General features: G+C 45.2%; 1 protein-coding gene across 1 annotated transcript in view; it reads left to right on the top strand.

The window, feature by feature from the left end:
- C5H1orf174 (chromosome 5 C1orf174 homolog) overlaps positions 1-25076 on the top strand; it is a 126805-nt gene that overhangs the window by 22348 nt on the left and 79381 nt on the right. The window contains exon 3 of the mRNA XM_086921735.1: positions 19115-19624. Within this exon, the coding sequence (XP_086777861.1) occupies positions 19115-19624 (510 nt within the window). The remainder of the gene's footprint in view (positions 1-19114; positions 19625-25076) is intronic.

Here is a 25076-nt window from a genome sequence, read left to right on the forward strand (position 1 = left end):
TATGGCATGTTATCCTTTTACATGAGTTGCTTTATTGTAGCATGGTGTACACTGTTGTGTTGTGCTATGCTACAGTGGGCTGTGCCATTTTATATGCTCCGGTAGGCTATGTTATGTTACACGACGCAAAATGATGCTGTTGCGGTGTTTGTTCTTGGTTGTGTTATTTTTAGATACAACATCTTAGTCTATGCTTTGTTATATTCTACGTTGTTGTTACTATTCTACAAAGTGTTTAGTCAGATTTTATGTCATGTACTGCGTGCGGCTATGTGTTATACGAATGGTATGTTGCCAGCATTTGCCTAGTGCATTGCTTCTAGCTGGATGGCTTTGTAGCGCTTTAAGGAGGTAGGGAATAGCACTCTGCTATAGCTTGGTGTACTCGGTCATGAAACCAGGAAGAGTAGTTTAAAGATTGTTGCTTCTGAAATGGGGGAGCGCTTGTCTGGGGCAGGAGTCGAATAAGTGCCCAACACCGCCCGTCATCTATTTGCGAAGATTCCTTTGATTGGACACCAGTAAAATCGTTGCTTTTCCACGATGTGAACACTAGTTTGTGCTGTGTGTGTCTGGTGTGGGGCAGCTGTGTTCGTTGTGACACAAGCCTGCACTGGACTCAGAGTTTTCGCACCCTGTGGTTCTTCACTTCAAGGTGCCTTCTCCTTTTAACGACCCACAATATTATGGGGATACCCTTACATAATTGAGACAGGCACTGTGCCCACACTGAAGGCAGCGAGGCATTGATTCCCCCCTCCAACAACGACTTTTGCACTATTAATGCTCCGTTTTGTACCCTCACTCGATTCCCGAATACATGCTGTGTTTAGAGCCCTGTCCTCCACAGATGCTCTGGGGAGGGAGTGCTCGGTTTCGTACTGGTGAGTATTGTAGTGCTCCAATAAAGGCATGGCAGCCCTGCTTGGAAGTACTGTTACTGTCCCAGTAAAAGTATGGCATCCCTACTGATAAGTATTGATACACTCCCAATCAAAAATATGGTATCCCTGCTGAGAAATATTGGTGCAAACACAGTAGACATTTGGCAGCCCTACTGACAAGTGATGGTAGTAACACAGTATCAGTATGGCATCCCTGCTGAGAAGCATCGGTACTAACACAGTAGAAGTATTGCACCACTGCTGAGAAGCACAGGTACTGTTGCAGTAAAAGTATGGCAGCACTGCTTAGAAATATTGATACTGTCTTAGTAAAAGTATAGCAGCCCTGCTGAGAAGTATTGATACTGTCCTAGTAAAGTATTGCAGCCCTAATGAGAAGTATTGCTACTAACGCAGAAGAAATATTGCAGCACTGCTGAGAAGTATTGTTACTATCCAAGTAAAAATATAATAGCTCTGCTGTGAAGTATTAGTACTAACACATTAGAAGTATTGCAGAACTGCTGAGCAGAATTGACACTTTCCCAATAAAAGTATGGCTTGCTGAGAAAAACAGGTACTGTCCTAGTAATAATATGGCAGACCTGCAGAAGAGCAGGTACTGTTTCAGCAATCTCCAGCAACCCTTCTAGTAGGTGCTGCCACTGCTTTTTCCTTCCTTCCATCCATCCATCCATCCATCTATCCCACTTCACCAATGCTGCACGCGTTTTTTTTAAAATCGAGCCTAGCTGCTGTGCGCATTCGCTGCATGCTCTGCGAGGCTTGCTGTAGCTGGGTATGCTGTGAAAGCCTCATCTACTCTCCACCCGTATTTGTCATTGGCTTTGTGTCATTGTCCTTCTTAAATACTGGCTTCAAATTGGTAAATAGGCTTTTTAGTCCCTCCTTGGTACCGCCTTGTCTCAATTTGTTACTGGCCAAAAGGACTAGACCTTTTACTGGTCATGCTACACGGTCTGCTTTATCATGGCTAAGAGCACTATTTTGTTTATTTTTATTTATTATTTGCAGCGCAGTCCGTGCTTAATCTGCTGTGCTTGGTTTTTTAATTAATTTGCTGTTTTCTTCTGTGTGAGGGGTGGGCACAGGCAGAGCTAGAGCCAGGCACATCACACGAGGCTTGGTTCTGTTGTGGTGAAAGGCAGGCACTTTTACCTAAACAAGCATTTGAAATGCAATAGGTCTTGCATTTACGCAAGTTTGAATTATTGACACAGCAAATAACAATACCTTTTATTTTAGTTTTTGTTTTTGAAACCTAAATAAAAGGCATTGTGGTTTACAATGCCAATAGTTTAAACTCACGTAAATGCGAGACCTATTGCATTGCAAATGCTTGTTGCAATTTGGTGTAAATCTGTTCAGTAGTTTTGCAGGTATTAAAAAACAAAAAAAAGATTCATAGATATCTAGAGAAGCAGATCCACTGCAATGGATCCACGCGCCAACAGCTATGCCATGATTGGCTGACCTCAACCTGAGAAGTTACGGTTGCCATTTTGTCAATGGGGATGCCCATAAAGTATAAATAGGATGTATGGGGTCAGGCTAGAGGTGCGCAAGTTAGTTACCTTAGGGCATGAGTTATGGTTACTTGTGAGAAAGTGCCACCTTGCTTGCATTGGTATGCTCCCACTTTTTGCTGAACTGCTGATGTGCTTTGACTGAGTGTGCCCTGGGCTCCTGCCAACCAGGTGCCCAAGGCCTGTGTTCCTTCCCTAAAACTGTGTTGAAACCAAGACCCAATTGGCATCTCTGGCCACCTGTCGGCCCGTAGTAAATGGTACCCTAGGTACCCAGGGCATGGTGACCAGAGAAGGCCCCTAAGGGCTGCAGCACTTATTGTGCCACCCTTAGCGGCCCTGTGCCCTGACACACACACACTGCCTTTTGCAGGCTGAGCGTCTAAGTGCAGAATTAAACCGAGTCGACATGGCACACATCCCTGTGTGCCTTGCCCACAAAACACACTGCCCTGGCATACCTCAGTCACTCCTATAGCTGGGTGCCCTATGCCAGCGGTGTGGGCACAGGTGCATGAGCACTGTGCTCCTACAGTACCCAGGGCCATTCCTGGGCACTTTAAGTGCAGTGATGCCATTAAGAGTATATGGTACTGGAAGGTTGTCATTACGAACTCCACAGCACCATAGTGGCTACACTGAAGACTGACAAGTTTGATATCAAACTTCTCAGCACATGAAACCCACACTGATGCCAGTGTGGGATTTAATGTAAAATGCACCAGCGGGCTTCTTAGAGATGCCCCCTGAAAACCTAACCTACAATCCACGTCTGGACTGAGAGGCTGACAAGGTTGCCACACAGCAGACATGTTGCTGGACCCCTGGGTGGAGAGCCCCTGCTCTCCTGGGCCTGCAACAATGCACATCCTGGGCGAGGTGCTAGGTCTCCTCCCCCAGGATGGCAGGGGGAAGCTTCAAAGGCCTGCCGCCTTTGTGAGCTCTCCAGACCATTTGCTGTACCCAGCAACTGGCCCCCACCTGTTCTGACTCCCACTCTGGCGGGAAGACTGACGTGAAACCCTATGTCGGGAAGGGGGGTGTGCCGCCCTTTGCCAACCCCACCCCTCAGGTGGGAGAGGCGAGGTAAAGCACGACCCCGGGCTCCGGCCATCTTGAAGATGGGAAGCCTTGCCCAATCACAGCTAGGCTCCTGCCCCCCCTCCCACAGGAGAGGAGCAGACTAGGGGTTGTACCCACCCCAGGACAGGGACCTATTGGTCCCTGCCCTACCTGTAACGCCCCTAAATTCAGTATTTAGGGGCACCCTGAACCTTCCTTCCTCTGATCCAGATACGAAAATCAGGAAGAAGATCAAGAAGAAGACTCACCGTGCAGCTGCTAACAGGACGACACCAACTGACTTGGCCCCAGCCCTACCGGCTTGTTGACCCTGGAACCTGCCCCTGCTCAAACCCGGCGACTCCTGCGGACAGCAACCGTGGAAACCCGGAGGACCTGCCTGCCTTGACCCTCTCAAAGATTGGGACTCCCCCGAGCAGAGGCTCTGCTCCAAACAACCATACCCCTGGTGCCAGCGAGGAACCGTGGATCCAGCCCACTCTGCACCCGCCGAGCCGGCCCACACCCGAGTGATCCAAGACCCCGTGGACGTTTCCTCGGCAACTGGGACCCGAAGTCCAGTGCCCAAAGACCCTTATCGACGACCCAGACGACGCCTGCAGCCTCAGAACCAGGGACCCCTCCAACCGCGACCAGCCGAGGGTAAGATTTCCCGACACCCAAAGACACCCTTGCACCCGGTGCCCCAAGGCCCCTTGGGCCCTCCTTTGGGGTACCTACCTCTTCTCCAAGAACCCTACTTACCTCTTGAAGTGGTGGTCGCACCTGAAGAATCTCCAAAGCCTGCAGCCTTTGTTCACTTTGTAACTTTCCCATAGGATAACATTGAGCGCCCGATGGCTCAAAAGCACCCTGCACCCAGCCGCCCGAGTGCTGATGGAAGGGCAACTACTACCCTACTCTACTTCCCCACTTGCCCTGAGTAAGTGACCAGGAGCTCAGCTCCCACAGCCGCTTGGCCTGCCTGCTTGCAGCCACCAACCAAAGGCCCTCTACCCTCCATTGGATTGCATTGGGCCTACTCTCTCTGCACCCGGCTGCTCCTGTGCCGCTAAGGGTGTAACAATTGAACCTTTCCAACCCTGGTAGAACCCGGAGTCTAGGTCCAGAACCTTAACCTCACCAGTCGAATACTCACCTGAAAGCTGATAACTCACTTTCCTTCCATAGGTTAACATTGACTGGTATTCACTGACATTTTTCTCTAAGTGTGGAGTTTTTAAACTTTGAAATATTCCTCTAAAATCAGCCAATTACAGTGCTGTACTTCCTAGTTCAGTGCTGAATTGCAAAAGTAATCTTAACTGTACTTACCAGTTACTTATTTTCTTCCATAGGAAACCATTGACTGTTTTTTTCTCTGAAATTTCTTCTAATTGTCGATTTTTGCAAATTACAAATATTCCTTAAAAATCCTACCAACTGCTGAAATGTAAATACTTACCTGTCTTAGGTAGAGGTTCCAGTGCTGGACCTAGGAGTCCAGTGCTAGATTACAAAAGTAACGAGAACCTACTTTACCTGTGACATGAATTTCCTTCCATAGGGTAACATTGCTAGTTTCTCTCTGAAAAGTTTTTCTGTCAACTTTGAAAATACATTTCTATCCTTTACAAAGTACAACTGTAACAAACGCTTTTACTTAACTGCTTACAGCTTAGGTCCCGAGACTGAATTCAGGATCCAGTCCTGGCAGTAGCAAAGTAATCCTGAAAGTAATCTATTACATTTTTATCGAAAAACCTGTTGAGCTGAATGTTAAATTGTGTTGCCTTTTGCAACCCCAGTAACTATTGTACTTATCCAAACTATTGCCTTCTGCAAAGTAATTACATAAAGTCTCTCATATTGAGCAAAGTATATTTTGATACCTGTTGGTTCTAAAATAAAACAACTATGTCTTTTTGATATAAAAACAATTGGCCTAGAGTTCAGTTCTTGAGTGTGTGAAACCTTTTGCTGACGAGTGTGTACAACAAATGCTTTGCACTGCCTCTAAAACTGCCTTACTGCTCGACCAAGCTACCACTTTGGAGAGTAAGGTCAGACCTGACTTTAACCTCTGTTATACCTCTGGGGATTGGGGACTCTATAAACACTGTACCTTACTTTGGTCCGGTATATATAGAGCCACTTTCTTACATTACTTGAGATAACTTCTGAATTTCTATGGTTTTGTGTTAGTGAAATCTGAACTCCACTATGACCTTGTAACTTTTTTTGTGTGTGTGTGTGAACTATAGATATAGAGATATATATTGGTTTCCCTGAAAATGAAGATGCTTTAGAAGGCAGATAACACATTCAAATCATTTATTTTAAAACCAGCATTAGCATTCCAATTCCTTTCTTCGCCTGATGCGTATCGGTGCCTCAAGCTCCTTACTCATAGGCTGTCGTGGAAATACACAGAGGCAATAACTTCCATTCTCTTAACTGCATGCTGGTTTGCCCTCCAGTAGGCCTCCCGGGTGAGTCTAATTACTGATTCATGCTAGGACTTGTAGTACATTTTAGATTTATTCTTTCCCTCCATATTCTCTTCTCCTTGTTATTGGCAGTTGCCAGCTGGCTGTCGAACGCTGTTGGTGCATGGCTATAGGTGAGGCCGCCGCACCAGTCTAAAAACATCCACATCTCGCATTCCTCAGGGAAGACTATGCAATATTCCAAATTTATTACAGCAACAATGGTGGACACATTGATACCTTTCGGTTTCTCTGAAGCTTTGGTCACGAAAAGTAATGCCATTTTGTAGTACATTTAAGTACAGCCATACGTGAATAGACATAATAAATATTTGTTTCATCCCCTCACCAGGTTTTTTTTCATAATTTTGTAATTCTTAATACAGATTCACTAAGCAAAAGCATTGAGTGTTGTAGTGCGATCCTTATAACCAACACATTGACTATGATAAATAAAATGCAAAACAATGAAATGTCATCAAATCGACTCAGACAGCAACTGATTCATAGTCCAGAACAATTACATTTAAGCTTAGGTGAAAATCCTATAATCAATTATGTCCCAGTGGGCTAAGTAATCCAAAAAGTGTTTTCTTTTACAGTTGGATTACCCAAAATATAACTACAAACATGAAATCTAAATAAACAAACTGAATTTCTACTTCCCTCAATGGGTTAAGTTGAATAGCAAGTTGTTTTCAAAGTCTGTCAATTAGTACGATCAAACGCAGTACTCTAAAGGAGAAGAAGGGGGGCTGGTGCAGATTTACATAAACACATAAACCAAATCGATTAAAATACATTCCTAAAAGGCATCACTGCCATAAAGAGACAAAAATAGCTCCTTACTGGAAGAATTCCTAGATAAAAACTCATCTCTTCATCCACATTAAGCCCCCATTGTTCTTTACTGTTCAGGGATAAAACGTTTCTGGACTCTAACCTCTGTATTGCACTCTTTCTATAACAACCACTTACTTCTCCACACTGTTGCTCAATTGCACTGTATTTCATGTCACTCCAGTCTCCCCCCGTGTTTTTGCTGAAAGTGCCTTGCAACCAGGTAATTGGGGTAATTATTTTTAGTCACTCTTGTGCTACAGTATGCACTTGTGTACTTGCAATTTAGTGCAGGCACAGTCTTTTAGGCCAGGGAAACTTTTAAATATACACGGCAAATTCTGTTTTACAGTTCAGATGTCCTCTAATTCCTAGTTTCCTATTGGTGAAAGAATTCTGGATAAAGGTAGCATTCTCACCTTACCAACAGCCTTCCTACTGGCACATTTCTTGAAACCTTCTTGTGGTTGGAGTCATGAATCCTTGGTTGTGATAATACTCCTTACTAACTGTTCTTACTTAGATATTGCTCTTCTGTGAGTTAACTGTATTTTCAGAGTGAGTTTCTTTCCTATGACCAGACCATTGCATATCAAATGCCGTTTTTTATTCAAAATGGCTCTCTTTTTCTTATATACGACATTGAGGTTATAAACCTGCCTACTCCTTCCTTGGTCTTGTCTAGCCTCTGTGTTCTGAACAGGGCCTGTGTTCTTTTTATTTTGCACCCCAGTTTTATCATCTGCTGTTTATAGCATTTTCTCTGAAATCCGCATACAATCTCATTTTCTACTTCTGTGTATTTCTTTTGTTACCTGTTTGTTCTCTTTTATCTCTAAGTAGCTCTCCGTAAGATATTCTCATTTTCAGGGATTAAGGATGGAAGCTGTTGGTGTCTAATTGACAATTTCCTGCACTCGGTTTTCTATAAAGGGTAGTGGCTAAACTCCTATTTTCAATCATTAGTTTCACATCCACAAATTCAATTTTTGTTCTTTAGCTAATGTAACACTTCCTCTCCAGATCACAAAGATATAGTCTATGAAGCAGACCCATAATACAATGTGCCTACACCATTCATCAGTCAAAAGTACCTGCTCCTCCTACCAGCCCATATGCAAATTAGCATAGCTGGGGGCGAAGCAGGTACCCATAGCAGTATCTCTCTGCTGCTCATAGAACTCGTCGTTGACAAAAGCATGTTCTTTGTAAGACTTCACTGTAGCATTTCTAGTCCTATTTTTGTGTGTTCATATTTGATAGACGTGATCTTAAGAAATGTTTAACTGCCCTTAATCCCATCTTCTAGCCTGATACTCGTAGATAGCGGGCTTATCTCTCCCATAGAATAACATTGTGGTACCTTTTAACATTTAATAACTGTTACCATTTGATTGGCAACAGGTCAATATATCATGTTTGGCGTCTAAAAAAATTGTAATTTTAAAATCCTTTTAATGGTGTGATTTTTAACTCCCAGTTCTGAAAATGGCATTTTTTTAGAATGTTGGCTTTTCTTGGTCACATAACTGTGAATGCCTTACCTTCAAAGGGGCTGCCTTGGGACATTCGCAAATAACTTCACACCAGTCTATTATCACTCATGACAGTTTGGGATCCGGAAAGGAGAGGAAGGACATTCCAGACCAGATTTTGAGGAGGGGTGGTGTTGGGGCAGGGAGGTCTAGAAGTTTCTCCCACTGCAAGGCTGGCACAAGGTAGAAATATTGGATTCTCAGACAAACTCTTCAGTTCACTACTGGACCTGCGGAAGACCCACAAAAGGACTGGCTTGTACTTCAGAGTACTGCCCTGCTGCTTGATCCTAGGAATACCAGAGTGACTCCAAGGTCTAGTTGGCTGGCCTCCTGTTCAGAGCTACAGGTACACAAAAAGCTCCAACAACTTGAACCCAGCACCTGAACCCTGCCTGAAGTGAGTCCTATCCTTGAAGTAGTGGACCCTTCGATGTTGTGCTAATGGTACTGAAACAGCCAACAACAAAAACTTGGAACTTTGAAAATGTTCCACTGAAATCGGAGAATGTCCCAAGGTGCCTCGCAAGTGGGCCTGACTTCCTTGTAGCTCCAGCTACGTTATTCTCCGCAGCCGCAAATCCTGTTCAGTGACTCCTCTTCAGAAGGGTATTCTGCCTCGTGGAGCCCCCCATTCGGCTACAGGCTGCAGCTTCGTTCACTGGAGGTTTTCGACGTACAAAAAAATGACTACGTCTGAAAGTAAAAATCTTCACCCAGCGGCTCCTTGACTATGACGCCGCTCCCTCTTCCTTGGACACCGCCTTCTAACATCCGCCCCCAAGGTGAACTTTACCTTCTCTGTCATTTTCCTTTAAGGGCAAAGGTAAGGCGAGACCGTCCCAATCCACTTTGGTATCCGAACCGCGCTCCATTTCGATCAGCTGTAATTTTCTACTTTACAACTATCTCGCACGACTATATGTCCAGGGTTGGCGCTTTGATTTATTTGGCACTATTTTTCACTAAAAGTGTTAAAAAATCATAACTCTGGTTCTACCGATTGGATGTAATTAGTTTAGGTGTCATTTTAATTATTAAAACCATCTCTGTTTCTGAATTGCTGTGGGATTTAATTTTTTCTTGTTTTCATTAATTATTACTGTTTGAGTGCTGCATAAATACTTCACACATTGCCCCTAAGTTAAGCCTGGCTGCTTTTGTGCCAAGCTACCATAAGTTCAGGCACATGATTTTTTTAGGTCAAATGTGGGCAGCGCATGCACTGCTCTGCAAACCTTGCTGTATTGGAGTATGTACTTGAAGCCCCGCCCACTCTCTGCCCCTATTTGTCATTGTCCTTCGTAAATGCTGGCTTCTGATTTGTTATCAGGATTGTTAGTCACTCCTTAGTACTAGTACTGCCTTGCCTTAATTTGTAACCTCTCATGAGCACTGGCCCTTTTATTTCGGTTGTTGCACTGTATGTCTTCTTTAGTCTGTAAACATTGTTTTCTTTAATGAGCTCTTATGGCAGGAGGGTCTCTCATGCGCAGTTGTGACCACTGGCTTGTTTAACTCGTAGCAAATGAGGAGCTCTTCAGGGTACATGGTAGACAGAAGGAGGCAACTCAGCGATACCTTTTGGGAGGTCAAAGGTGCGTGAAGTAAATTCCACCAGATCTAGCATGTTTATTTTTCTGAACAAACATCTATGTTAAACATCAATCTGCTTTAGGTTTGCTCCACCGCTCACTTGTTAAAAAACATGACTTCAACAAAGGGCTCTTATCCTCTTTTCTCTATTTGTTCCTCTGAGAAATTGATCCAAAAAAGAAACTCTGACTGCAAATGTCTCTTTGGACACACTCTCCAGCAACCGACCCAGAAGCAGAGGACGGCCCGGGACCAGGGTTCAATACCCAACGCGGCAGGGTCGTGAACCAGGGTCAGCGGACTCGATAATTCTCACCTCGGTGCCTACTCTAACCAGGGATCACACTCTGCAACTCTGGGCATTAGCTTGCCTCCTCTCCACAACGGCCCCCCACAAACGCCGGGGATGCCTGGTTTCACCTTGGAGATACCCAGGAGGGAACATCTCGTAGGGAAAGCCAGGACTGGTTCCTCAGCGGTCTATAGCGCCAAGACGCCTCCGGGTAGCAGTGCGCTTTACAAGACACACACATTTACAAGGTATTAGAACGCTTTACTAAGCAGTTCTCCAGTTCCAAAGTGGCAGCTCGCTGCACTTTGCTCCTCCGCTCAGATTACCTGTAAAGGGTGTGCTTTCATCCCAAGCTTAATGTTGCTCTCGCTCATTTGCTTTTCTCGCCCTGCCCGCCACATTGGTTTGTCTATTGTTTGCTTCCCTATGCCCTCTGTGCCCCCTTACCGCGCCATCATTTTTGCTTCCCCACACCCTCCCTGTCTGTGTACCATCTGTTTGCAACCCCCCACACACACACAGGTTTAAAAGAGCTTTTGGAATGCAAAAGGTCCTTGCGTTTGCAAGAGTTTAAGCTATTGGCATTGTAAATGACAATTACTTTTATTTATGTGTTAAAAACCAACACCTAAATAAAAAGCATTGCCATTTACAAATGCCAATAGCTCAAACCTGTGGAAATGCGAGATCTATTGCATTGCACTGCCCCTAAACCAGGTGTCCAGCAAGGTATTGGCCAAAGTCTATCAATGCTTAGCCACTTAAAGGCACTGGTTCTGAATGTGGCAGCCATGGTTAAACTCTGACACAACATGCACAAATACAATTGCAAGATTGCCACCCACTCCTAAGTTTAATTTCGCTATTGCAAGCATATGCCTACCATGTTTATGCCACAGCATGTTTTTTTTTTATTTTATTTTTTTTACTTTGAATCTTTTACGTTTTGGAGCACGTGCTATTTGCATTTTCTTGTGGTTGTGTGAGTGAGTGAAAGTAGAACTGGGTTAGTGAATGGAAAGGTGCAAGAGTCCGTGAGAGGGCATGTATGATGACTTTTCAGTGCCCAGACCAGCGGTCTTGAAACTGGGGAGCGGGCCCTCTAGGGGGTGCCCTTAACTGACCCCGGGGGTGGGGGGGGGGGGAGGGGCTGGGGCACCAGGCTCTGGTTAAAAAAGCATCATCCTGAAAGCAGTGTGGGTGTTTCTAGTTGGCACAGGTAGGTACTTGTGACAAATAGGGACCCTTGCCTCTAGTCCCGGTAAGGGGGTACACTCCTAAAAAAAAAAAAATAACCCCTGCTCACCCCCTTGGTAGCTTGGCACGAGCAGACAAGCTTATCTCCGTGGCAGTGTGTAAAGCATTTGTGAACATATACAGTAATCAAGTGACAACACTACAGATGGATAAGTTTTATATTAAAAATAAGTATTCTTTATATAGATTTAACACGACCACAAACAACAAAAATCCACAATACTGGACTAAAAATGGTAGTTTTAGCTTAGTTCTCTTCAGTTCTTAAAATGCGACACTGAGTCAATGTACCCTAAGATGCGACAAGCAGGGCATCGAAAGTGTTGCAAGATGGAAATGCGGCAAAGATCTGGTGCAAAGAAATAAAGGCCTCAAGTTCTTCCTGATGCGGCACGCTTCTCCGATGTTGCGAGAAGTCTCAGCTCAATGCATCCGCTGCAGGGGCAACACCCTTGTTCAGTGATGTAACATCAGCGGCTTTGGCAGCGACACTACTCCGACGATGCAAGACGCTTCCGCTCGATGCAACAACTGCAGCGGCGACACCCTTGTTTAGTGATGTGATGTCAACAGCTCCGACGGCGGCACGCTTCCTCGTTGCGAGACGCTGCTTCCTCGTTGCGAGATGCTGCTTCCTCGTTGCGAGACGCTGCTTCCTCGTTGCGAGACGCTGCTTCCTCGTTGCGAGACGCTTCTCTTGATGCGGTGCAATGCGTCGGCTACAGCAGCGACATCCACGATTCGATGGCAGCAGCTGAGACGGCGACACGCTTCTTCTGTGTTGCGGGACGTTTCTTGAGATGCGGTGCAATGCGTCCGCTACCGCGGCGACATCCATGATGCGACGGCAGTGGGTGCGATTGCGACACCCTTCTCCCTCTTGAGTCGTGCTTCCAGCTCCTTGCGACACGCAGTCCCTCAGAAGGCCCAAAACCGCAGCAGGCACTTCAAAAAAACTCTGGGGAAGCTGGGGGTTGAAGTCTGTTGTCCCTGAGACTTCAGCAGGAAGCAAGCTCTTCTCTCAAGCCCTTGGAGATCCTTCACAAGTTGAAATAAAGCACACAAAGTTCCTTTCTCCTTTCTTTGGCAGTCAGGCAACCACTGCAGGAAAATCCCCCAAGCAGCACTTCAGCTTAGGGATAGACTCTCCTCGGTTTCATCAGGTTCCTCTCCACAGAAAAGGTTTTTTCTTGTTGTCTAGAAGTGATCTAATTTCTTGGCATCAGGGTCCCAATACTTATACACCAACATCCTTTGTCCTCTGAGGGCAGAGGGGCCTTTGCCTAGTCCAAACCAGTTCTGGAGCACTCTGTTTACATGACTCTGTCTTTCCTTTCACAGTGCAGTGCAGGGCACAAACATCAGACAGGAGGTGGAGCCCGCATTGTGGAGGGAAGGCACAGCCCTATTCAGGTCCCAGGTGCAACTCCTCCCTCCCATCTAGATCTCTCTATTCAGCACTGGGCTGACTCACCCTGTCTCCTGGAGTGCCCCAGCCCTGTCACTCAAACTCCAGACAAGGAATACACAACCTAGCAGAGGAAAGCTTGGATAGTTAGACAAGAAAATACCTAATTTCTAAAAGTGGTATTTTCAAACACACAATGTTAAAACCAACTTCACTAAAATATGTATTTTAAATTGAGTACAGGCATACTAGACTAATTTCTACCATGTTACCCGAGTCAGTTAGGATTATAAGATGTAATAATCTAACTGCCCATTCTGGCCTATGGAGAACAGGTAGCCGTGCAATAGTGAAAAACAAACATGGCTGTAATTCACTATTAGGACATACCACACACACACCAGGGCATGTCCTACCTTATACTTACAATGCACCCTGCCCTGCCCTTAGGCCTACCATAGGGGTGTCTGATATGGGAAGGTTTAGGGACTGGCAAGTGGGTACACTTGCCCAGTCAGCATGGCAGGACCAGACTGCACGCAGACTCTGCAATGGCAGGCCTTAGAAACACTTTTACAGGCTGCTTCTATGGGTGGCACAACCAGTGCTGCAAGCCCACTAGCAGCATTTGTATTATCAGTCCTGGGCAGTCTGGTCTGACCAGTAAACCAAACAAGCCAATCATGGAGTCCCTAATCCATACATCAATTTATAATAGGCAGAGCATATGCACTATAGCACTGATCAGCAGTGGTAAAGTGCCCAGAGTCATAAAACAAACAAAAACAGGTCAAACAAAATACAGGAGAAAGGCAAAAAGTTCAGGAATGACCCTGCAAAAAGGGCCAAGTCCAACAATTAGCAGTAAGCCATTCTTTAATGCGCCATTGCTAATAACCTTTGTCATGTATATCTGACTGGGAACATGTGTCAAAAGGGAAGGGGCTCCAAATACCCTTCAAACCTCCCCGCCTCTCATTTCGTATAATCACACCGGGATACTTTCACACATTAATAAGGCCTTGCTAACCAGAATAGTATTTTTGGCATTCATGTATTTGATTGTATTTTTGAAAGGTTTAACATAACTGTAATGTTTAAATAAGTCTAGGGATATTTAAACTATGCAAATTTCATAAATTAATTGTAAAAAATTCTGGGAGGCCGCAATTATGATTTTTTGTTTTATACTTGGGGGGCACTGCATTAAAAATTTCGAAGACCACTGGCCTAGGCCTTTCAATGACTAAAGAGGTAGATTTTAATTTATAAGCCAGAAATAACGGCATTACCAGTGCTTGTTTTTATTACCTTTGAAATACTGGCTATTTATTTAGTCTGCAATTAAGTTGCATGGTTAGATGGTTATTTATATTCGGTTTTATTGTTAATGGTACTGGCTGTAAATTGAGTGCTTGGTTATGGGTGCGGTTTATTTTTGTTTTCACAGATAATAAGATGCATGCCACTACTTAAAAGGTTGTGTTGCTGGCATTGTCATTGCTTCTTTGAATTAAACCATTGATCCCAGCTTGAAGAAGTCCACTGCCAAGATAAACCAGCGTTAAACCTTCCAAGCCAACATTTGTGTTGGCTGTGGAAAACCACTTACCAGCGCCCAGACACACTTCACTTGTAAACTCGAAGGCTTTTTCAAAATTTCTCAAATGATTTTTGAGTCCAGAATGTCACTTCAATGTCTTTCTTTTTTTTCTTCTTGTAGAATTTTTCGAAACCATATAAACTAAACTTCATTTATTTTTTTCACAGTTGCTTGTGGCCATCTATATAGCCCAACATCATGACACTTGACAGTGTTAATTACAATATCCAATGATTTTTCAACACCGAACTGCCCTTCCCAATCCATAATCCTGATTATAGTGGGGGTTGGGAAGACTGGGCAGGTTTTCCATTGTCATTTTCAACACCAAGAGCTTTAACTTTCACAAATGTGAGACCTTTTGCATTGCAAATGCTTGTTTTTAATGCAGCAATTTTTCCTTAAACGTTACATTTTCTTTTTTGAAACACATCCCATTTTCCTTTAAGTTTCATTTTCAGGTCGAACGAAGCCTGCCAGGCAGCCCAGCTGTCTGGTTTGCTAAATACATCTTGGGGATATTTGAAAAGCTTCCTTGTGAATACATTCCACCCACTGCTTACCATTGGCTTTGTAGTTCAAAACTTAAATGTGCTTGCTTTCTATTTGTTGGTTTTATTTGTTTTAGGCTGTCAAGTTGGAGTTAATACCTTCTGTGGAGCATAGTCTGTTAACAAGGGCAACTTGTATTTTTCTTATCTTGTCACATTTCCTGTGCATTCAGAGACCGAGGTCAAATGTCAGGCTCTGTCTTATGAGGGAGCTTGGTGTTATTTTTCAAAGCGAGAGGATTTTTGTGGCAATCATGCTGGGTACTGGGGGTTGTACTGGAGAAAAGCTGTACAATGTTTTATTGCAAAATTTAAATGTCTGTTAATTAACTGCTCCGATATTAAAGAATATATCATAGGAAAGCACATTTTTTTTTAAAAATGTCTGAAGTGCGTTTGAAATAAATATTTAATGTTGACCAAAACAAATCAGTACACTAGGTGATTATATTTCCGCACATTATTTGTGCACTGTATAGTTAGTTGTCAGCAAAACTGTGTCTGTGCAAATGCAACTGTCATTTCAGTTGGAAATGTGATGTGTATAATGGCAGTGCGCTGCCACACCATGCATTAGCCACTTTATGCCACTCGAAATCACTCCAACTCACTCTACTCTGTACCACTTCACACCAATGCACTCTATGCAAATTTACTCTGCACAACTCCACGGCACTGTACTCTAATCACTGCGCTCTACGCCATTGCACACTATGCCAGTCTACTCTGCACCACTAAACTCTAGTCACTATGCACTACTCTGAAACACTCCACTCTTTGTCACCGCACACTACGCCACCCTATTCTATTTTGCAACACTGCATTCCGCCACTCCACTTTAAGCCACTGTACTCTGCACCACTCTACAACACTGCACTCTAGGCCAATCTACTTTGCACCACTGCATCCTACGACCCTGCACTCTACACCAGCTCACTCTACTCTGAAACAATTTACTTGGCAACACTGCAGTCTATGCCACTCTGCTTCACTCTCCTCTATGCCACTGCTATATAGCTTGTGCCACTCCACACCATTCTACTCTAATAGGCTGCACTCTATGCCACTGTACTCTACACCAGTTTACGCTACACCACTTTACTCAACAGGTTGCTCTACATTACTACACTCTATGCCAATCTGCTGTGCACCACTGCACTCTACACTCCTCAACCCCACTGCACTCCACCCCACTGCACTCTACTCTATGCAACTGCATTGTATGCCACTCTACTCTTCACCGTTGCACTCTGCCACTGCATTCTATACCACTGTAGTTTACTATGCCGAACAATAGTCTATGCCAATGCTCTCTGCACCACTGCACTCTGTGCCTATGCTATGCAGCCTTCTCTAAGACACTTGGCGTTAATGCACTCTACGCAATTATACGCTACACCACTCTACACTGCATCACTACACTCCACGTCTGTGCCCAGTGCACCACTACACTCTATGCCACTGCATTCTACGCCACTCTACTCTGCCCTGCGCCAATCTACTCTTCATCATTTAACTCTACACCAATCTACTCTTCACCACTGCACGCCAGTCTATTCTGCACTACTGTACTCTATACTGCTATACTCTACATTACTTGCATCACTCTACTTTACTCTGTACCACTGTACCCAATGTAATGTACTCTACCCCAATGCTCTCTATGCCACTCTTTTCTACACCACTGTAAGATACTCTACTCCTCACTACTGCACTCTACGACACTACTCTGCAACACTGCACCCTATACCACTGCACTCTACTCTACACAACTCTACTACACTGTACAACAATGCACTCTTCAGCACTACACTCTATTCCACTGCACCATGTGCCAGTCCACTCTACACCTTTCTAGTCTACTCTGCACCTTTGCAGTCTACGCCACTGCACTCTACACCACTCTAGCTGCACCACTCTGCCACCTCACTCTACTCTGAAAGAATATACTCTGTGCCACTTTACTCTGCACCGCTGCACTCCACACTATGCCACTGCATTCTATGCTACACCACTCCACTCCACTCTAGTCTACTCTACGTCACTGCACTCCACATAAATGCACTCTATCCCACTTTGCTCAGAACCAGTGCACTCTAAGCCACTGTACTCTACCCCAGTCTACTGTGCTCCACTCTACAAACTACTCTACCACTGTCTACGCCACTTTGCTCCTCTCTATGCAACTCCTTCTATACCTCTCTGGTTCTCTCTAAGCAACTCCCTCTATCCTTATTTTTGTCTCTCTACGCAACTCCCTCTACTCTTATCAACTCCTCTCTATGCAACTAAATTTACTCCACTCCTCGTTACTTTACTCCATTCTGTGGCACTGTGTGCCACTCCACTCTGCCACTGCAAGTTACTTTGCTCCACTCTATGCCACTTTACTCATCTCTGCGCCACTCATTTCTACGTCAGTTTACTCCACTCTGTGCCCTTCCATTCTACGACACTCTACTCCCTCCATGACACACCACTCCACTGCGCTCCACACAAATCCACTCTATTCCACCCCCCTCTGTTTATGCCACTAACTTTAAGCCATGTTGAGCAGTATCCACGCAAGTGTATAATATGGCTAAAACACATTAGCAAAACCAATCGCTTTTGCATAGGCCCGACCTATTGGTATTGCCAATGCCTGCTCTTGAAAAATATTTTACATTCTCAAAGGGGAGGGGGTCCCATTGGGACCGATACCCATTCGCGAATGGGTTACCACAATTTTTGAATTGGTAGTGTTGTATTTTTGTTTTGCGACCGGAGTTCGGTCGTAAAATATTAATGCATACTACGTCAAACCAGTATTTGGAAGGGGCGCCCCAAACACGCCGCTTCTAAATACTAAATCGCAGATGTAAATTGCGATTCCGTTATTAACTTACTAAATCACAATTTGCCTTTTGTACATTTCAAATAGCATTTTTATTGTTGCAAACGGTCCGATTGTGCGAACTGGCCCATTTGCGACCTCAAAAACGCTTTATACATCTGGCCTTATGAAGTTACATAGTTTTGGGTAATAAATGGAAAGCTAACTAGTCTGAGTCTAGTGAAGAGTTAAGCACATTTATTTTCAGAAGTCCATCTCTTCTAAATATTCCCCGGCTTCACAAGTAAAATCAAGTCTTGATGGTCATCCCTCAACCTGCAAGTCTAGGGGCTGAGGAGAGAAGAGGCATTCGCGCTGGTGAGGCAAGTCTTGGGGCGTGGCGCGCCAGTCATGGCTTGTGCCTGGAGGATTCTGCACAATGATATTTTATTTGCTTGCACAATTGTGTGAAAATGATTTTCCATTGTATAGCGTTTAACATTTTCAATTCGCTGTTTTTGCGTTTAACTGTACTTGGTTCGATGGTAAGGTACAAAATGTACTAACATTTCAGAGTACTTCTTAATTGGTTGAGATGGAGCACAGTGGCCTGTTAAGAACAAATTAACGTTTGAGATGGGTTTAAATAAGTCGGGGTCGATTTACTTTTTCCGTTTCTGATGATATTGTGCACTGTCTCTTTTGAGCTTGGGTTCTTGTTAGCAGAGACAAAGGAGGTCTATCTTTATGAACGGGAGCCTGTAGCCTATAATGCACCAGTTTTGCCTCAACCCAAATAATTATCAGCAAATATCTTATTTTTTCTTTGTATTAACTTTTTTTTTTAGGTTTTTCAGTGCTGATACTGTTAGGGTGTTTTGAGGATTTGTGTGCAGCTTCAACTGCTGCACCTGCCATCCTGTGAACTCTGCTATTTTCTGCTCTTCGGTACTTATCACAAACGATTAGATGAAATTAAAGCTTGTAAGGTTTGATTTTTATTTCTGGGGAGACATAGCATGTTTTGTGATCATAAAGTTGTTAGTTAAAGCAATGTGAGACTGTTGCCTGTTTGTTGGTCCCCTGTAGTTGGAAGCTGATTTTTGTGGGAACTGGGTCATATGACCATGCACTCCGATTAAATATTTAAAATCTACTGACCATTAACTATATTAATTGTCCTACATGAGCCTACTCTGTGTATGAACTATGAATGTTTATATTCCCCACACCAGGCTGTATCACACAAAATGGAGAAGCGGCCTTCAAAACCGACCAAATCTGGAAGAAATAGTGCTGTGACATTAGAAATACAAGGGCTAATATCCAAAAGTAAAGTTGCTACCTCCCAAAAACGACCAACAAAAACCAGGAATGACCTACAACGTCTGCATGAAACACCTGACAATGGCATAATGTCACGAAGTAGAGGGCGAAGGATTCCCTCTCATGGTTCAGAGGGAGCGATCTCTAAAGAAAACCCTGGCACTTTGGGCTCTAGCTGCATTCCCAAGCTGAGCGACCGTCAGCCTTTGGCAGGCAGCGATGAGTCTTGTCAATCTAATGCTAGCCTAACTGCAAGAGAAGATAGTGGTGATGGTCATGCTTCTTCGAATGAGACCATGGGAGGAGCCTCCGCCCCGCAGAAGACACCGATCCACATTGATAACAGTGTATTCATGGATGAGGACAGCAACCAGCCCATGCCCTTGGGACGATTTTTTGAAAATGCTGATCTCATGCAGGTAAGCAGTGTTTACATTTATTGTTTATGCTTTAAGCATGGTGGAATTGCTTTGAATTACATGGACTAGAAAGGAAAAAACAGCAGTAAAAAAAAAAAAAAACTGAATAAATAATTTTGTCCAGGTAATATATATTACATATGTGGCGGTTTTTAGAGTTGTAAAGAGAAAAATATTTTCACTCCATGTAAATGAGTGGGATGCAATCCTTTCAAACATTACAGCAAAGAAATAAACTTTACTCGCCTGTAGAATTCATTTTTCAACATCGATATCTTTAATCAAACTAACCACTTGGAATACTAGTGCATGTCTAGTAGAATCTGTGAAAGCCATGATATTACCATCTGCTGTGACCTTTTCCCTCCTGAGGCGGAAGCCGGGAGGTCTCGCTCTCTTTCTTTCCTTTTTTAAAATTGTGTGTTAGACATTTTAATGCTGTGCTTCTCTGCGCTTGACTAATAAGCGCCAGAGACTTGAGACCCTCAGACTTCCTAGCGCTCCTTAGCGCTTCGTTGCTCCTTCACCCCTCCCCTACCCCCGGACCGCCCTCGGCCAAGCATCGACGCCGAGGGCTGGGATCTGGCTTTGGCGGCCATATTGGGTGTGGGCCAGGCCGTTCACGCGCTCTAGCAGCGCTATAAAAAGAACGTACACTTCTCCGCACAGCGGACGCTTACAGTGGACGCGCCGGATCTGTGCCGTTGTCATGCCCGTCTGCACCCGTCAGCGTCCCGGAGGCGTACAGAGTGGCGGGCAGGCTCGGTCTTTCTGCATACACTTCCTTTGGCGCTATTATGATGCGCTACTCGTCCTTGGAGCTCCGTTCACTCCAAAAGGCCTCGTGCGCCTGTCATACAGTCTTTTCTGGTCGATATAGGGGCAAGAGGAAATGCCGGGCTGCGGCTGGTCTCTGGGCAGTGTCCCGCCCTTTACATCAATCAGGGAGGTGGTCAATGTGAAGCATCTCTGCCTACTTTTAAATACCAGATCTGTTTCGCAGACATGCCCATGAAATCTTTGATCTCCTTGTCACCGAAAAACCGGTATGCCTGATGTTGACAGAGACCTGGTTAGGTGAGTCATCTAACCCCAATATTGCTACAGCGATCCCTCTGAATACAATATTTTTAGGCAGGACAGATCGGAAGGGAGAGGTGGGGGCGTGGCACTCGTGGTGAATAAAGCCTTTACATGTTCTATCATCCATATGGAGGCCATCACGGGTTCTGAATCCCTTGCTTTCTCCATATCACTGACACCCCAACAATCTCTTAAAGGGCTCCTAGTGTATAGGCCCCCTGGCCCGGCCGTGTCCTTCTTTGAGGAGCTTCAGTCGATAATTTTGACGCTGACCCTAAGAGCGGAGCACTGCGTACTGGCTGGAGATTTTAATTTTCATATGGACGAGAGTTCTGACCCTGATGCAACTAAATTGATCGACATTACGGCTCCCTTAGGCCTGATTCCTTATCTCTCTGGACCGACCCACGACAAGGGCCACACTCTGGATCAGGTCTTCTCCACATCCCCTATTGAGGTGACGGCATTGTTGCCGGTGCTCTGGACAGATCATCGGTTGGCTTACTTTTACATACCGTGCACTAAGAAACCATCAAGCATTTCTATGAGACATCAGGGGTCAGCATCCAGGGCGTATCATCGGGTGACTCCGGAGATGCTGGCCCAGGCCTCTCTGGACCATCCCTTCCCTTTCACGGGTGATCTGGACAAAGACCTAGAAGCTCTGCAGATGTGGCTAACGGACAGGCTGAACGATCTAGCCCCTGTGATTTCCCCCCCCCCCCCCCCCCCCCCCCCCCCAAACTACATTTAAACGGGTCTCTGCTCCTTGGTTCACCAATGTGCGGGCGCACTCCCGTAGGCAGTGTAAAGTGGCCGAAAGGGCTTGGCGGTCTCAGTATGATGCTGAGGCGAGGCTTACCTACAGGTCGACGGTCAAAGCCTACCACCGGGAAATTCTCCAGGAAAAACAGGCTATTTTGCCAGGAGAATTGAGGACGCAGCCAACTCTTGTAAGGAGATCTTTTCGATTGCTAGAGAATTCACTACCCCGCGCTCTAATTCGACGCAGGCCGCTCCTTCTGAGTCATGGGTTGCTACCCTCGCCAATTTCTTCACCACCAAGATAAAGGTGATTCAGGACTCCTTTCCTACAAGGCTGGTTGATGTGCATCCCAGCCTCGCGGGTGGGCCAGTTTATCCAATTCCTCCAGGTCCAGTCTTGGCAGCTTTTCCCCCACTTTCGGCACCCTCGTCGTTGGCACTTATGGCCAATCTTAAATCTGGGTCGCCCCTTGATCCATGCCCGGCCACATTTTTGGCGATAATGGCGGTTACCGTAAATCCTTTAAAAATCCGCTCTTGAATCTCTCCCTGAGCCAGGGGGTGATCCCGCAGGCGTGGAAGCAGGCTATGGTCATCCCCCTCCTTAAGAAACCGAGCCTTGCCCCGGAGGCCCCCGCCAATTATAGGCCCATCTCGCTCCTCCCTGCATTGGCTAAGATCTTGGAGAAACATGTACATATCGTGCTCTCCAATTTTTTGGGAGTCTCACGATCTGTTACACTCCTCCCAATCTGGCTTCCGCCCCAATTTAAGCACCGAGACGGCGCTGCTGGAGGTGTCTGAAGCCATTAAAGAGTCGCTGGATTCAGGAGGCAAAGCTATGCTGGTCATGCTTGATTTGTCGGCGGCTTTCGACACCGTCCCCCATGAGGGTCTCCTCGCCAGACTTTGAGATCGGTCTGAGGGGGACGGTGTTCAGCTGGTTTAGATCTTTCTTGGCTGACCGTCGACAAACGGTCTGGGCCTCTTCTAGCTCCGCCGAGATGCCGCCACTGGGAGTCGGAGTCCCTCAGGGCTCCGTGTTGAGCCCAACTCTATTTAACATCTTTATGACCCCTTTGGCGACATTGGTGGAGACTTTCGGGGCCCAGATCGTATCCTATGCCGATGATACCCAGCTCCTCCTTTACTTGCCGGAAGGGAGAAGATTTTGATGGAGAGAGTATCTGTGAGTGCCTTGGGCTGTTTTTAAATGGTTCCAGCTAAACAGCCTCAAGTGCAACTCAGATAAATCTGAGATACTCTTCTTCGGCTGTCCATCTGACCCAGATTGGCATGGATGGTGGCCTGCCGACATGTTCCCTCCTGCGCACTCGTCCCAGCTAGCCAAGAACCTGGGAATCAAGATTGACAACGGGCTGACGCTTAGATCCCAGGTCCTGGCTCTCACGGGAACCTGTTTTGGCATCCTCGGGATGCTCCGGAAGTTCTTCCCTCTGCTCTCCGAGGAACATAGGAGGACTACGGTTCAGGCCTTAATCGGCTCAATATTAGATTACTCCAACATACTATAACTTGGCCTGCTGGAGTATCTCTTGCAACGCTTGCAGGTGGTCCAGAAACGGCCGCACGGGCCATCTTTGGCCTCCACAGGCGGGCCAGAGTCTCTAGCCTATTGCAGTCGCTCCATTGGTTGCCTAGCCGGAAGCGGATAGTATTTAAGGCTTTGACACTGGCCCACAAGGCTTTGCACGCCTTGGGAGCCCAATATCTCCAAAGGAGGCTCGCCTTTTACCATCCGGCACGATATTTGAGATCAGAGTCCCTTTTCTTGGCTGTGGTTCCCCGAGTAAAAAAGGCCCGTATTGGAGGCCGCTCTTTTAGGCTGCGAGCTCCGCAACTCTGGAACTCTCTCCCTTTGACTCTACGCAGTACATCTATTCTACTGGCTTTTAGGAAGGGCCTAAAGACCTGGCTCTTTGCCCGCTAGGGCGCTCTCTTTAGTGCTGGACCCCTTTAGTACTCTGTATTGAACCTGTTATTGTTGTGTGTTGTCTGTTCTTTTCTGGTCACTAATAAAAAGCGCCGGGACACTCCTTTGGAGTAGCCGTGCGCTATAGAAGACCAATAAAACATAACATAACATAAAATATTTTTATAATTGTTTGGATTTGCCCTGGTGGGCACTGTCTTGGAAAACATGACCATGTCTATGTAAGAGAGTACTCCACCCCACCCCCAAACTGCAGGGGGTTTCACCTGCCCTTCAAACATTTCTTTTTGAAGTCCCATACTATCCTTTTTCATCGTAAAAGCTGATCAGGTGAGTGAGTTAAGTCTATGAATACAATACCCCTATTTTAGTTTACTTCTACCCTCTCATTAACGGTATCTTAATCATTCAAGCAATATGCGAGCCATACCCTATAAAATGGGGTAGGAGGAAAGGTAAAACAAATGTGCATGCTCTGTGCAGTTTGACACTGCTCACCTTCTTTGAAGGTCTGGCCATTGCATTACAATCCATACAGTAATGTATACAAGATATGTGCACTGTTCTTCCACTGGAGTTTCAATATATTTCTGTTTTGTGAGGTTTTGCTAACCTGCGGCAACGAATTGAAAGATGGGAGGATCAAATGCCTCTAGTGGCATTAGGGGGCTGCTGAAGGGCCAGTGAGTGAGCATCAAAGTTGAGTAGACACACAAATCCTTTTTGTAGTATTTATTCAGAAGAGAAACCATCAGACCACCAGCCCATGCAGCAGCTCAAATCCAACTGCCAGCAGTGCAGTTGGACAGAACAAACCATTATGTTGTCATGGATGACAAATGGAACAGTGTGGTCCTGCCCGGCAACAGGGACAACTGGGCATTACATAGGAAGAGGGTGAACGGCAAAAAACAGGCCAAACATAGCCCATAACACACCTTCCTCCCACACAATGTTAAAAGAACAATGTAAGAAAGAAAAAATAAATGCCAAAAAAAGAATAAAATGAAACGTTCTGAGATGCATCATAATGACGAAAGAACAAAAAACGTTTCAAAACATCTCATAATCTCGGTGCCAACTGGTCTGAACCTCAACCTCCTAGAGTACATAGAATCCGGCACACCTGAACAAGAAACATCACATGGTACTACAACATCAGAAAAAAACAAACGTTCAGACACATTCGAACCACCGTTCCGCTGGACCAATCTGGACATACTCCACACATCACCAGAATTCAACACAACAATGTTCCTCCTTACTTCCCATGTAACAAAAGGGCCCATAAATCTGGAACAACCTTCCTTCAAAAGTCCTGGATTTCTGATTAACACTTCATTCCCTACTCTCCAAACCTTGCCTAGAACACAATTCCTTTGGTCAAACCTGTCATTATATCTCTTTTAGTGAAACTTTCTTTTAGACACAAGTTGCTCATCCCTCCTTTCATCAACCACATCCAAACTTATTCAGGCGGGACTTAACTTAATCATGCAGCTTCCTATCTCTCATAACAGTAAAGGGAGAAACCAAAGTCAAACAATTGGGTGTATTACGGTGAGCCCACCACGTTTCTCTGAGGACGCTCTTAAGGGAGGACTTGGTCTGTAGAGCCCTCTGAGCATAACTTTTCACCAACTTATTCAT

The sequence above is a fragment of the Lissotriton vulgaris genome, chromosome 5, assembly GCF_964263255.1.
Source record: "Lissotriton vulgaris chromosome 5, aLisVul1.2, whole genome shotgun sequence".
NCBI lineage: Eukaryota > Metazoa > Chordata > Amphibia > Caudata > Salamandridae > Lissotriton > Lissotriton vulgaris.